The sequence below is a fragment of the Xiphophorus couchianus genome, chromosome 4, assembly GCF_001444195.1.
Source record: "Xiphophorus couchianus chromosome 4, X_couchianus-1.0, whole genome shotgun sequence".
In the NCBI taxonomy this organism is placed as follows: domain Eukaryota; kingdom Metazoa; phylum Chordata; class Actinopteri; order Cyprinodontiformes; family Poeciliidae; genus Xiphophorus; species Xiphophorus couchianus.
Genome location: NC_040231.1, coordinates 19,716,653 through 19,732,413, shown reverse-complemented (window position 1 = coordinate 19,732,413; position 15,761 = coordinate 19,716,653). Strand labels below are relative to the sequence as shown.

The window sequence follows — 15,761 nt, the reverse complement described above, 5'->3', positions numbered from 1 at the left end:
ACATTTTATTTTGCTTATAGTTATGTTTGTATTTACTAATATCTAACACTTTTGATGGAGTATCTTGTCAACAAATAAGCAATTTCCTTGGAGATCAGTTCTATTAGAATTCCTACAACTTTCATCCCTACAATTCACAAGTTTGTATATTTGTAAAAGAAAAACATAGGATAACTACATCGGTGTACAAAGACAAAAAGAGATTTCTGCAAACAAAAAACTAAAAATGCATATTTTATTGAAACACTGATAAGAATTGTAGTACAATGAGGTAAGTTAAATAATCAACATTTGTGATGTTTTTGAACCACAAAATATTCACCACCTTATCAGAAACATTTCCACAAGTCAGCAAACAATGGCCAGCAGTGTCTGTCCTGTCAGTTCAGTTCACAGTTTTGTACAGACACATTTGTTTCTCATGAGGACAAGAGGAACACAGACAACAGACATTTCTCTGCATGTCTGTCATGGATCCAGGCTTACCAGCTGGGTTATTAGTTCCTCTTTATAAGGAGATGAAATTCAGTAGAAAAGGTCCCCTGAGGGAGGAAAACATTCTTTTATTTGTTTCGGATGAGAAAAAAAAAGCCACTACAGACACTGGCAGGCTCTGACGGAGTTTGCTACCATTTTTGCTGATGACTTGGCATGATCTCACAGGGCACTATGAGCAGCATAGGAGCACTTCAGATGCTTTGTACTGCAGCCACACTGAGCAAACAATGATCCCATAATGTCTGGAGAGTTATTAATTACTCCGCAGACATCTGCCACACAGGGCAGCAACATCAGCACACTGGAATGACCTCAGAGTCTTGATCCGAGTGGTCAGAGAATGGTTTCTCTGCACTCAAGGCCTTGTTCAGAGGATGGGGAGCCCTGTGGGTCAGTTGAAGAGCTGGTTTTCTGTGGGTGATGTTTTGAGCGGCATATAGATGGGGATGGGGAGGAACTCAAAGCACCACAGCTCTGAAGATGTATGTCCTCGTGGTCCCGTTTCCTTGGACTGCCAATGATGCGCTGGGTCATTACCTAGCAACATGAAAACAACAACAAAGAGAGAGAGAGGCTTTGGTAAGCTGCTTATGCTTCTGCTGCAGTTGCCTCCATGAAGAAAACTACTGTAAGTTGGAAACCTTAATGTGTTAGGGGAAATAAAGTCTCACAAGATCTTCATCATACAACTGACTAAAATTTAAAACAAACAAAATCCCCCACAGCAAAACCAACTCAAACCTAAAGCAAAACCAGCTCACAGTCTGCAGTTTTTGAACAGTTTTCTTGTAGGTCACTTAAAATGGTTCCATAGTACTGTATGTATAGTCAAAGTAAGAAGATCATGGATTGCAATCCAGGATGGAGTTTGGATGTGCCTGCATGTTCAACAAATATGGTGATTTCACAGTTAATAATTCCTTGTTTAATAAATATGTAGGCTAATCTGATTTAGTCTCGTGTTTCCATTTGGTTTCACCTTGAATTATTTAGTTTTAGTTAATCAATAGTGAGAATAGCTGAATAATAGAAAATTAAATTTTTGAATATCAACTCCTTTTACGTCTTAATTGTCAATTTTCATGTTAGATTCAGTTAAATTCTGAATCCTCAGAGGTTGAGAAAACTCCTCATGATTGATTTTAGAATATTATTCTGTATTCATTTAATAATAATGTCATCAAACATCGCTTTGCACATATTTACAGTCAAATCTGGTTACCTGATCTATGACATTGGCACTGAAGATGGCCTCTTCCATGTGTTTCTCGTCTGACTTGATCACACACTTGATGTTGTTGACAACCTGCTGGACTTCTGGAGGTAGACTACTGCTGCTGGAGTGCTCCAGGAATTTGGCCACTAATATTTTTGTGTCTTTGTACATCTTAAGGTCAGCCAGTGAGTGCGGGCGCTCATGGGAGGGGTGCGTGTGAAGGGATCGAGGTTTAAGGTGGATGTCCACTTTCCTTCCCTCCTTCTGCTGCTGCTGCTTTGTGACAGCTACATGGCCCGGCTTCGCTCCGACTACTTCTGATGAAACATCTCTTGGCTCTGAGGAGGAAATCATGCAAAAACTCTTAAAGCACAGAAAATGACTGTAACTTCTAATATTGAAGGTCAAACCCTGTAGAGTTTGTTACATTGAATCAAGTAAGGTAGCAGAAAAAAAGGTTAATGTAGCTGACATGTATAAAAAAAGGCATACGCATTGTTTTTTTTTATTATTATTTACATAATAGTACATAGTAGTACGTAAAGCAGAAAAAAATACCACAAATCAATTTCTTTTTTTTTTTAGAAAACAAGGCAAAAATCATAAAGTGTCCAAATTTAAAGAGCATAAATGTCATTTCATCAGTAGATATGTAAAACATTTGGATTCTCTTACCCTGTTCTGGAGAAGTACGAGCTGAGCCTGCAGCAGCTGGGTTATTTCCAGTGGTGCAGCCACAGTTCTGTCCTGCAGGGGGAAACAAAAAACTTTACTATGAGCCTCAATTCAAAGCTAACTGATCACTTTACTGATTTCTCCTCTAAACATCCTTTAAAGTATTTTCTGCACGTACTTCCTGTTGGGGTGGAGCAGGAGATGGGGTCACTGGTGGAACGGACAATGCGTGCCAGTTTGCGATACCTTCTAGCTGCTCTGAGCGCCCGAGGCTTCTCGGATGGTGACTGGCCACTCTGAGCTGAGGTAGAGGGGGGCTGTGATGAGGAGGAGGGTGACCAAACACTGAAGCACAGCCTGGGGCCTCGTGGCCGGATGGGGGGAGAGGGAGAAAGAGAGGGAGCCAAAGGGCTGATGGCAGAAGTTCCACCAGAAGAGGCCACTGAGGTGGGGGAACAAGGCTGCGGCGGTGGCGGGATAGTAACAGGTAAGGTGAGCTTCCTGCTCATCATTCTCGCTTTAATCAAGGAATGTGTCTGGGCTTTTGGTGGCTCCTCTGGTAAATGTTTGGCTGAGGCCAGTTCGTCACAAATGTGCATTGCAGCCCTCAGTTCCTCGCAAGGATGTGTGTTCTCTGCAGAATACTCCTGGTCCAGGTTGCTAAAGTTTTCTGAGGACCAATCCGGTGAGCGTTCCAGGGAGTCCTGGGTGTGTGAGGACTCGCTGTATCCCGTGTCACTAGGCCGCGCATCGGTGTGAGTCATGCCGCGATGGAAACGCGTAGAGAGACGCGTGCAAAGTTCAAGGCTGGTGCAGCTTCCGTCAGTGGGGGCAGTCTGCAGGGTGCCAAACGGAGACGAGTCGGAGCCCTGCACCTCCAGGGAGCACAGGTCCTCTGAAGAGCAGGTCTGGTCCTGGTCAGCCACCTCAGACACCATCAGCGATGCACTGTCAACTGAGGCTGACATTATCATTAAGTACAAGTAAAAAAGATTAGCTACAGCATGACTTAAAATCTTTTGTAATTATTGCTCTCTTCTGCCATTTTTTTATGGAATATAAAAAAAATACCGACATTTATTAATAATCCAATCCAAAACATGCATAAAAATGATTGAAATTATTATTTTTAATAAACAATAAAAATAATTAGTAAATAATTTCATTAATCATTTAAATATGTGTACATATGAAGTTATAAATAATGACAAAAATTATAAAAGGAAAAGGAACAAAAAACAAACATAAATGACAAACAAAAATGTAACTGCAAAAGATGAATAAGAAAAAGAGAAAATAAAGGTAAAATTACATAATAATATTAACAATGAGATCAATTTTCACAACTTTCATAAAATTAAATTCAACGGGGTATTTTGGCAGCCTTAGTTCTGTGGAGATGTTACCCTGTGTGCTGAATCCTGCTGTGGTGTTTCTGTCACACAGACTGTCAGTGGCCTGTTGCTCGATACTGGTGGTGACCTGAAAAAAGCAAAATCATTAGTTGAAAAACGCCTCAGGCGTTTCATATAAGCAGGGATGCAGTACTTTGTTTTGATTGAGCTGTGAAGCACCTAACCTGCAATACTACTGACTGGGCTGCAGAGGGCTGTGTTACTCTATCACACACCAACGCACATTCATTTCTCATTTTAAAGGAAAGGGGCACCAGTTCAGAAAATAACAATTTTGCACATAGAGCTGCATGACAACAGCTTTATTTAAAAAACCCTAAGTAGCTTGACTGATTTAGGATGTTTGTTTTTTTATCCTTTACCCTGAAGATGTCACTTAGACTGCCTGCTGCTTATGTATTTCTGTTTGAGAAAAGTTATCCTACTTTTGATTCCTAAACCAGATTTCTATCATAGTTGCTTTTGACTTAACTTGTACATGAAATCAAATAATGAAATAAAATCTTTTGGTATTGAATTACACAAACATTATAAAGGAAGATTAATTTGTTAAATATCAGACAAACCACATAAGTTAGTTACACTTTGTTTTCCATTTGTGTCATTTAAACACATAGGTTATACACCCATTTTCAAAAATACCCCAAGTTGATTTCACACCTAATGGCAAAATACTTTATTATGAATAACAGTTGATCTGTAATGTATTAATATATTACAAGTAAATCCTATATTTGCTTATTTGCCTGTGTACATAATTAAAAAAAGAAAAAAAAAAAACTGAAAAAATATTTATTCTTAAGGAAAGAGCCGACTTGTGGTTTTACTGCTTGTTTGCTTTCAGTGTAGACACTAGCTTGAAGGCAGAGTTGTATGTGTATCCCTCACCTGGCTGGCCGGGGTCTGGCCCACCACAGACTCATAAGGAGGAGGGAGGTCAGTTGGATAAAGAGTTCCCGGGCTATTTATGGGCACCCCATAGATGGCGCTGAAGGGGGAGTGTGGAAAGTCCAGATGCAAGCCTCTGTAAAACAGAAACAAGCAACAGATAAAATTCTTACAGACAAATAAAACACCGGATGCAGAAATAATGGATAATACGCAAAGTCAGTCACATGCTAGTAAGCATTTAACTGGCCTGATAAACGTGAATATTGGTCAAAGAACTAAAGGGTGAAAGACATCCTCTTGTCTCAAACACTCAAATCCAGGCAATATATATCATTGCCCTATTCAGATACACCACCTCTGTTTTATATGGTGCCAATTAAGAATAAGCAGCCAAGCGTGCCATTATATCTTTTAATTACAACCCTATTCTCAGCTAAAGCGGCAGAGCATGAAATACAGCCCGAATTTCCTCCAACTATCTGAGCCGTTATGATGTCATGACACATCCCTGGCCTTCAGTAGGGACACCATAAATGCTTCGTCTGCCTTGTAGATATTTATGGCATAATTGACAAATAGATGTGGCTTTCAGCCAAATAGCATCAGCTGTGGCATTCTAGCTCATAAGACTGAGGAAAATGGGGGGAGTTATAAGGAGGAGAGGTCATCTAATCATCCAGAGCAGCTTAATAGGGGAAATGCTCCAGCTCTCCAGTGGTCAGAGTGATTGTCACACTGAGATAAGAAATGTATAGATACTGTTTAACGTCAGGATTTTAAAGACTTAAATGCTGATTATAAAGAATTACAACATCGGAAATGGTAAGAATAAGAATATTGTTCTAGCTCTCTTGGTGAGCGATTAATTATTTATATTTTGACTTAAGGTAACAACGAGAGAGCTGAAGAAATTTTATACAAAAGTCAAATATATTGCAGAGATGGTGTTTTAAGATGACTTAGCACATTCTATTAGAGTTTAGCAAAGCTAATGCAGCTGCCATTACAAAAGCAGCAGTCTCTGTGTGTGTTCCCTCAAGAAAGTAAATTTACCTCAACATTGATTTCCAAAAGCTTGCCAGCATTTTAAAATCTAGCATGCTTAAAAAAAAGCAGAGAAGGAAAACGCCAATGGATGCAACATTTTTGACAACCTCAAAAATCTGCTACACTTTTTGTGTACATAGACCAACCACTTTGCATAGTAAAAATGTCTGCATATCACATCTTTTAATATATATATATATAAAAAAATGCAACATTTATAAAAACCTGGATACATTTATATTGTAATCTATTTCGTTTTATCTACACACTAACACTATTTGGAAACTGATTTGAGCTGGTATTGTATTTTTAAAGTATAACTTTTCCTGATTTTTTCCCCCATATATTATTTAAGCTCCAAAGCACTTCTGGGCCTCCTTTTGTTGTGATTTTAGTTTTATAAGAAGACAAATGTTTGGACTCTCGACTGTAGGGGAAGAGTTTAAACATTTGGATTCATTTATTGCAGAGCCTGGCTGTTTTAAAATAGTGATTCAGCAGCACCCTGCAGAATAAAAATGCTGCATCCATCGCAAGACAATTTGTGCCAAAACCTTTTTCTCACTCAGCAGAACAGGCTCCTTCACAGAAGAGGAAATTCGAACCAGTCTATGCGTATAAATGAAGTCCAATTAAATCACTGATTCAGACATTTGCAACTCTGATGAAGATCTACTGTTCTTGTCTTCTTAAATCCTGAGCATGTGGCATCTGTGTTTATCCACGATGAATAATGTATTTTAATCTGGCAGAAAGTAGGAGATTTATTTTTGTAATCTCTATATTTTAGCCTATATTAAATAATATAGGCTCACATGGCATTACTGGAGCTTGGTCATGTCTTCTCTCCTTTTCATATTGAAGTTAGTCCCAGCACAGAATTATGCCAAAGCTGCAAGAGGTCTAAAACTTCACAGGCATTCAATATTGAGATTTTTCAGGATTTTCTTAATCTTTAATGATATTACAACAGCTGATGTATGCCTCTATATTTACCTCTGTAGGATTCAATTTCCACCCATGTTTACTATAATCATGATTTGTTTCCAAATGGTTCCCCAGGAGTTACTGTCTTTTACTTCCGCCTTTGCTTCCCTTTGTTGTTCTCCGTCCAGACTCAAATCTCTAGTGTTTTAAAATAATTGCATCCTGCTTTCATTTATATTAATGTAATGTTTGAGAACTCAGAGAACTCTGTTCACCCCATCTCAACTGAGGTCCTCTATTAACCGTATTAGGCTGCTTTTGACTGGTAAGCACAATCTTTGCATATATATATTATTTTTTTATTTTTTTTATTGTTATTGTTAGAAAAATTATCTGTTATTATTAGATAGCATTTAATTGAGTGGTCAAACAAAGGTAAAGTTTGCATTACTTTGAATTACTAAGGAATTTGTAGGAACAAAGCGTATCTATTGACTTACTGCTAATCCACAATCTAAAAACTGAACAATCAGAACTTGGCTGTTGCTGTTGGGAATTAATCACATTTTTCATACTGGGGTAGTGTCTCAATTTCTAAGCCGATAAATCAAAACATTGCTATTACACAGCAGAATTATGCTTCTCACCTTTGTCCATCCATTGAGGGGGTGCAGGTGTACTCTGGGGGGTAGTACGGTGGTGGAGGGATCGGAGGAATGAACTCATCAAAGTCCAGGGTCTGATGCAGGATGGTACCATGGGGGGTCATACACTCAGCGTGTAAAGCTCGAGCTCTGTGCGGCATGAACTGAAACGCAACGTAAAAAGAACCATCAGCAGGCTTTTATTACATAACTTATTATATCCTTAGGTTTTATTTTTTCTTTTTGGTTACTTTACTTAATAGACTCTGCACAGTGAAATAAAGAGCCTACAGTTCCATTTATATTCACATCTATTATTCTGGTCACTGATAAAGTTTATTAAAGAAACTAAAAGGAGGTTTTGCAAAGTTAGTGATATAAACCTCTTATGCTCATCTGCCTTTCATTTCTGTATTTACCTTCTTTCTAAGCATCTTATGCTATAGCAGGGAAACAGTCGGCTTCAGCTTAGTTAGGCTGTCATAGATTTTTTGAAAATGAATTGATTCAATTCAGTTTAGTTCAGTTTATTTAGAAAGTGTCAATTCTTTTTAAATGTGTTGTAGATGTGTTGAGGTGTTCTTTATAAAAGAAGTGTTTCCAATTCAGTTATACACACATTCAAATTAATCCTGGTTATCAAACAGTGCTTGAAGTTCAGTGCATTACCCTGCAGATTGCAGAAATAGAAATACATTTACAGTTAAAAGAATGCAGAAACATAGTAATAATCTATCCACGTTTCTATATCACTAATGGACATCCTGTTCTGAATTAGGAACTCATTCACAATATTATTTGCAATTTCTGAATAACATAACACTCCATTCCTGAATACTTTTTTATCCCGACTTTTAGTCTGTTTTCTTTATAGTAAGGCCTCTGAATCTGTGCTCTGCTATAACACTTGGTTTCAACATGACAGAGCCCAGAACTCTGGGTTTGTCAGGCTGGATTCAAAATAAAGCATGACTAGTGATTTCCAGTCTCTGTAGAATGTTGTCAAACAAAACATGTAGCCACAGGCAGCAATTTAAATATTTAAACTTGTTTAAGCAGGCATAAAATTCCCAGGATGAAATCTGTAGCAGGTTCTTGCATCACAAGCTACAGCAGTTAACTACATGATGACAACAGCGCTCTACCTGATGAGTAGCGGGTATGTTCGGAGATATGAAATAACAGTTGTCGGGAAATTTTTTTTTTACCCGCCTTTCCATCCCTCTTACCATCTGCAGTACATCAGTTGACACCATCTGCATGCAGCACATTGCGGTAGCAAGAGCACACACAATGGTGGAGATGACGTTAAGGGCACAGACGCTGAACAGCAGCTCCTAAAGGAGACGAGACAGAGGAGGAGACTGTTAGAGGAGAAGAAAACAAAAAGGAGAGAGGAAAATTATGAGACTAAAGATGAGAGGAATTTGTAGAAAACAGCTGGGGAAAAAAAGCTAAGAAAGACCTGATTTCTTTAACTGATAAAATAAGAAAAAGGATGTCTGTTTGTTTTTTGTTTTTTTTAATATACCTAAATTAGCAGTTAGTTAATCTGTAACTACATATTTATGTGTAAGCTGGTGAAGCACAAGTCTAACACCATTAAAAAGACTAACAAAACTGTCCTTTCTGTTAGCTCTTTGAGAGATAAATGCATTTAAATATAAAATCAAATATTTACATAACCTGCACAAAAAAACACAACCCATTTTTGCCTAAGCTTTAGCTTCATGGCTGATGCCTTAGGATGTTCCTCTAAACACTGCTTAACTTTTGCTTGCTAATGATGATATGTATTTTGGGTAGTGTTTACTAGTCCTTCTACAATAACGCACCTCCACACCATGACACTGTCACTCTTAAACTTAACAGCATAATGTTCTCATGCTTGCAAGTTTCCCCCTTTTTCCTTCAAAAGGTAACAAATGTCTTTATCAGCTAACGCTTCCATTTTATTTACATCACACCACATACCTGTGTTCTGATGTTTTTAAGGACTGAAATATTTGTCCTTGATTGCCCTTGCAAACTTTAATTGTTTTTTTTCTTTCTGTCGCCTGTGTCGGTTTCACAGTTTGACCAGTCTCAAGTCTCAAGGTCTTTTGCTTTTGTTCTGGGGTAGAACAGCACATTCATTTCTAGGACACAGAAGCCGCCTTCTCCCTGACAGCTGGACACTCACATGGTGATAACGGTTGTGTATAATTGTTTGAAGAGATGAATGTTGTCCCCCTTTGGCATCTGGCAATTGTATCCATGGTTGAACCAGACTTGTGGAGATCCACATTTGTCACCCTGATGTATTTTCTTTTAAAATTATGCAACAAAGGAGAATGTGATGTGTTGCCACATCCACAGGTGTGCCTCGTTTTAACTCAAATGTTGTGAATTAACCTTTTACCAGTTTATAGAGCCATAACTTTGGCTTTAGTCTGTTTTCAACTATGAGTGCCCCAGTCTTTAAAACATATCTGCGTTTTGTTTAAATTCACCTATAAACCTGTCATGATTTAGAAGAGAGAATATAATAGAGCTATTCTTTATTGATTGCAAATTGCTGCCAGCATGAGGAACATGACTGTAACATCTTTCCAGAGAATAATTTAATTTCTCTCTTACATTTGTGAACAGTCCTCTAAACTAAAACTCACCAATATATACCCTGCACATATTTTTTCCAGAGTAATTTGGCTTTCATTTATAGTGATATTATGTCCATCAGACAACCTTAAAACATTTTCAGTGTCTTCTCACTCATGTCCACTATTCAGATCACCCAGGAAAGATTTCAAGTTTCTTTGGAAATATGTGTATTTTTGAAGATTCGTTTTAGAATAACTCACATTGCAAAGCTTTTTTCACTCCACATCTATTAGTTTGTTGTTAATCCTGAGCAGATTTTGTGTTGGAAGAATGTCTGGGAGACTTATGGACATTACATCAGTCTGTCTGACATTTCACGCCAAGCTGTTAATAACAACTGCTGTTAGGGCTGTCACTACTTTCCCTTGAAGTTTCAGTTAATATACTCTCCTCAATTGACAGACTAATAGAGGCTTTAATTTCTATAATGGTAAGTATATCTCTCTACATTTATGTACTTTATGCAGCATTAATGCTGATCAAACATTCAGCATCTACAAAGGCAGCGACAGTCCTGAGGCTCCCGCTTCAACTGATGTCAAATGCATTACCCTTGGATTTACGTTGACCAGTCAACCCTAATTGCCAAGGACAGGACAGCCACTTTCACCAAGGGAATGTTACGCAGAACCAGTTTTCTTTCTGAACCTATGCCAGAGGTTGAATTGCTTTTTTTGCTGGGTTACTCTGGCACCTAAACCTTAAATAGCTGAGAGGTTTAAGTACCTTCTCTCACTTCTTCTAAAGCGAAAGAAGAACTAATAAGAGATTTATAGGCAGATAAATACGTAGTCTTTAGTGATGCAGACACTGCTGCAGCAGCCAAGAGAGAACTAAGACGTAATGCAAACCTCTCAAGGTCCTGGCCAAACACATAATCTTATTGCCTCATACTATTCACTGCAACTAAGACGGCTGAAACAAGCAGCAGAAACTATCTTCCTCCGAACAGTGTTAAGGCTCATCCTTACAGATAAGCTAAGGAGACTTAAGCAGAGGGAACTGAGGCTCTTCTACACCAAATAGAGACGCCGAAGGTGTTGGGCTGCCAATCAAACACTTCCTGAGTGAAGAATTGTGGGCATGTTTAAGCTGGATGAGGCTCTGCAGAGATTCAGGACAGAAAACAAAAATGGGAATGTTTCAGGATAGTCCTAAAGAGTTGAGAAAGGTTTGACTCCTGTTCCCCCTGAGTCATAATAAGGAAAGTGTTATTTTTTAGATATCTGCACCCATGGTGTGATGATAGGAGGTATGAATATAGATTTGGATTGGAGTTGGAACTGTGGAGTCATAGAAATAAAAAAAGGATTTTTTTTCTCATATAGACCTCCTGCCTAATGTGGCTACAACCCCATGGTGACAGACTGAGGAGAGGACTTAATTACTTTTTCACATCACTGATACTCAACTGCTGCCTCTCGAACCGTGAGGTTCTGGACTGAATGTCTCAATTAGTTTTTCCTTCAAGCGTCTGGAAACACATCACACTGAAATAAGTGAGCCCTGTTCTTTTCCAATCAGTGTGAAGATACTCGTTTTGCAGGCAGTCGTGTTAATTTCCCCCCCATTTGTGAATCAGCTCTTCAGAGCCTCTGAGAGAAAGCTCTGAATGTCGTTCAGGAAGAGACAGCAGAGATCTGTTTTATCAGAAAAAAAAACTTTCAGAAATTTTCTAACATCTGAAGGATATCCTTGTGATGCTATATTCTATGCCGTACTAACAGTGTTTTCTGACAGTAAACATCAACTTTTTTTTGGACATTTTGAGATACAACAGGGCTTCAATTGAGTCAAACAGTTCAGACAAGCATCCGTAAACCTCAGTAGCCCATCATCTGGGCTCTGCTTCTGCTGTTTTTCTTCCACTGGTCTCTTTCCTGCAACCTGCAAACATGAGTTTTTGTATCTGTTTAGCTTTGCTGTTTTGAAAGTGCTAGGAAATTATATTTCTCCCCTGATTTTGCCTTTATTGCACCGTTACATGTTTCAAATCATAATACAAATTTGTCAGACAAAAATATCCTTACTAAGTACAAAAAACAGATAACGAGGATCTGAAAAAAGTTATTCAATATATTTCTGATATAAAATTTCTGTGATTATCAATATTTTGGAAAGCTAAGTTTTAATTGGAGGCCTGTCTCACAAACAGAATTAATAAAGTACTTAAATATGACCTCTCTGACAACATAATGTAGCCTGAAAGATTAAAAAAAAATGCTACAATCTAAAGCGATTCAATTACAAATGACAAATTGTTGTCTTCTGTTGTTGAAGCCAGCTCACTAAAATTAATCCAAGAGCTCATAATGAATCATCCTGGGTGTCAAAGCACATCTAAAGCACTGCCAGCCTCATTTGCCTTGGTTAAAATAATGTTTGTGATCCAACAATAAAAAAGAGACCAGGCAGAAATGGCCAAAACAACAACAAAAAAACATGTCTTCATAAAGCTCTTTTAAAAATTCACTTTAAGCTCAATATTATTTACGTTTTGTAGCAGGACAAAGATCCAAACGCACCAGCAAGTCAACTTCTAAATGGCCTCACTTATTTTTCCACATTGGGACAGATTTGTTTTCATAGCTTCTCGCCCTTCATAATCATCATCTAAAAAATGCTTTTTGTACTAACTCTGATTTTTCTTGTCTGATTTTAATTTAGGTTTGAGAGGACATCAATAATAAGGCCTTATAAAACATTCCAGTACAAAACCAAAGAGAAAGTGCTGAAATTTGTTTCACCAAAAACTGCTTAATATGTGTGCTAACTGAATATTTAACCTCTGAAAAATATTTTGCCCTTAGGTCAACCAGAGTAAGGTTATACATCCGCCTCTTAACAGGAAACCAGAAATTACCTCAATACCACCTCACACGAATGATTTACAGCCCCAGGCAGAGTAATGAAATGAAAAAAAAGACTGGATGGAAATTAAATATGTCTGTGGAGAATGAATGGCACATATCCCTAGCAATGTGATATGCTTTCATAAATGTAAGAGAGCCACTTAAAGAGGAGAGAAGCTGTAGAGAAATGAGACACTAAGTCTACATCGTCTACAGCTTCGTCTTGCTTTCATTTAAATCAGATTTCTTTTTTTGTATGCTACAGAAAAGAACAACACTGCAGATGAGTTCATCACAATCAGACGTCTAACAGCATCTGAAATGAAAATTGACTCCTGGGACTTGCATATGACACCTTCTCTTAGATATAACTCAATATGTCTGACTGCTCCGGTGCTTAATAAAGCTTTATAGCACCAATTCCTCATTTCTTTAATGAGTTATGACCATAGTGATGAATGTGCTCGATCTTTCCTCCTTTCATAAGCATTTTTCACCTGAAGAAGTCTTTTGATTTGGTTGTCAATGTTTTATAATCAATCAGGGGTGTAAAATTAACGGATATGATTGTCATTATCCATTAGGGGCAGACTGCTTCACACTGTATTTTATTCCTGCAGACACCAGGAGAGATAAGATATTCCACCTAGGTCACGAACTGCTAAAGTACAGCCAGTCTGAAAATGTTGTGAATACTAAAACATCTGCCTTCTGGGGAAGAAATACATATGCTTTACAACTCTCTCTAATTGGAGAATGAGCTGTCACGTTGTTGAACAAAAACTACACATTAGAAAAAAATATTGGAAAGCATTTTTCCATGAGTCTATCTAGAGAAGTAAAGTCTTATGACTCTCATGAGCTGAAGTTCAATTTAGTATAATTTTTGTACATTAAAATGTTTATGGTAAATACAAAGTTTTAGGTAGATGATATTTGCAGATAAGATTTCCTGACTATTTTTGGTGAAAATCTAAGAAAATGACATTCAATATGCTCAAAATCAAACTTTTCACACTGTGACCAGCCTCATCCTTTCCAACAGTAATAATAGATGTTTATTACCCACCATTACCAATTCTCTACAATTCACCTTTGAAACACACACACTTGCACAATTATTAGCAAATACAGCTACATGTACTTAAAAATATTGTTCACTGCTATTCTAGATTTGATCGTTAATTAATAGTATGTTCTTAACGATAGTGTTTTTATAACATTTTATAACATTTCACCCTTTTTCACATAAAAATATACATCTCCAGGGATTCTTTACTAATTGAATCTAGATGATTGTGTTTTCAGAGTTCCTCATTCTCTCTAACTGATTTTTTTCCCCTTCAAACTTCTAATTTCTCATTGCTTTATTAACAGTAATTGCTTGTTTTATCTCTATGTCCATCTCTGTCACTTTGTTGTTTTGTCCGCTATCTCAGGACAGCTAAGACTACAATGTAGCTTACCAACATTAGTGAGTAAATGGGTGAATGACTGACTGTAGTGTAAAGCGCCTTGGAGTCCGTGGATTTGATAAAAGTGCTAAACAAGTACAGTTAATTTGTCATTTACCATTTAGTTGATAATTTTGATAATTTTATTGCGCTAGCTCCTAGTGATTAAATTCATGTCTTTCAGATTTTGCTTTCTATAAAGCACTTTGTTTTACACTAGACTGAATTAAAAGTGCTCTATAAATAAAGTTTGACTGATTGATTAAATATTGCTGTGACGGAAATGCAAGCGAGACTAAATGAATGAAAACATTAAATCCAATATCTTCTTGCAAGACTGATATATTCAGAGCTATTACTTAAAACAATAATCCATGTCAGACAAAACCTAAATATATATCCAGTATTCTTTCAAAACGTAGAAATGCTAGAGAAACACAGCCACCTTGAGGCGAAGGCGGATGGTGTTGCAGTCCCGCAGGGGGTTCAGTTTCAGCATCTCTGCCTGGTTGTTGCAGCCGGTGCTCTGCTTCTGTTGCTCGCAGCAGACGCACACTCCATCGTTGTCAAAAGGTACCTGGGGGGCAGAAGGGGAGACCACACATCCGCACTCAAGCAGGCATGCCACAAAACACAGAGAAACATGCATGCGTGCATAACCAAACACACAAAGAGACACGCAAACACACGCACGGGCCAGACCTCAGCTTATTCTGTCGAGTAATTTATCCCCTCCCTCCATAAAAATATGCTGATGGTTTTTAAACAAAGGAGACTTTTTTTTTTTATACAGTGAAGCCTTGTGCACGTGTAAAAACGACAAAGTGAGGATATGATGAACTACTCCGGGACGGATTGAGGTACCTCTGCTATGTGTCCCAGATTGAGTAAAAAGCAGGACATGAACTCAACAAGTATGGGTTAATTACATTGGGGAGAGGAGATGAAGAACATTAATATTTCAGTCACGTGTGGGTGAGGGTCCCTGGAGAGTCACATAAAGTACCAAAGTTAGTGTGCATGCGCGATCCGACTTGCAGGAGAAAAGCTGCTTATGCTGTGGAAGTAGTTGGGTTAGTGGGCTGGGTGTCTTAGAAACCACAAGGGGCTTCTACAGTTATGAAATAGATACAAACCCCAGGCACTGTAAATTCACTTTAAAAACATCAGCTAGGCATCTGGTTAAGAAAAGTTCGGTCTCTAAAGGCTATTATTTGGATTGTTTTCAAAAAAAGAGAGCTTACAGCTTTTGCAGCTACATAACAGCACCTCAAACAAAAACACAGTTCATACTCAGTTCAGAATATCACTTTCATACAAAACATAGATTTACGGCTATGGAGAATAATAAGTGGCGATTTTGTGGGTAGTTAATATTTTAAGCTGTATGGATGCAAAGGGTGAAGGAGAACTAAAAAAGATTACAGTCTTTTAAGTTTCCAGTTTTATCCAGACCTGACACCTTACACAAGTTGAATATTTTCACTGATTTGCAAAAC

The 15,761-nt window shown here is 37.9% G+C and overlaps 1 protein-coding gene across 2 annotated transcripts in view; it reads right to left on the bottom strand.

Moving 5' to 3' along the window:
• Positions 1-217: 217 nt before the first annotated feature.
• Positions 218-15,761, bottom strand: part of fam189a1 (family with sequence similarity 189 member A1) — a 91,614-nt gene continuing 76,070 nt past the window's right edge. For both annotated transcript variants that reach the window (XM_028015618.1, XM_028015619.1), the window contains 9 exons: positions 14,708-14,839; positions 8,543-8,650; positions 7,317-7,477; positions 4,693-4,828; positions 3,796-3,871; positions 2,568-3,350; positions 2,390-2,461; positions 1,721-2,052; positions 218-1,035 (listed from right to left, as the gene is read on the bottom strand). In XM_028015618.1, the coding sequence (XP_027871419.1) occupies positions 832-1,035; positions 1,721-2,052; positions 2,390-2,461; positions 2,568-3,350; positions 3,796-3,871; positions 4,693-4,828; positions 7,317-7,477; positions 8,543-8,650; positions 14,708-14,839 (2,004 nt within the window). In that variant the 3' untranslated portion in view covers positions 218-831. The remainder of the gene's footprint in view (positions 1,036-1,720; positions 2,053-2,389; positions 2,462-2,567; positions 3,351-3,795; positions 3,872-4,692; positions 4,829-7,316; positions 7,478-8,542; positions 8,651-14,707; positions 14,840-15,761) is intronic.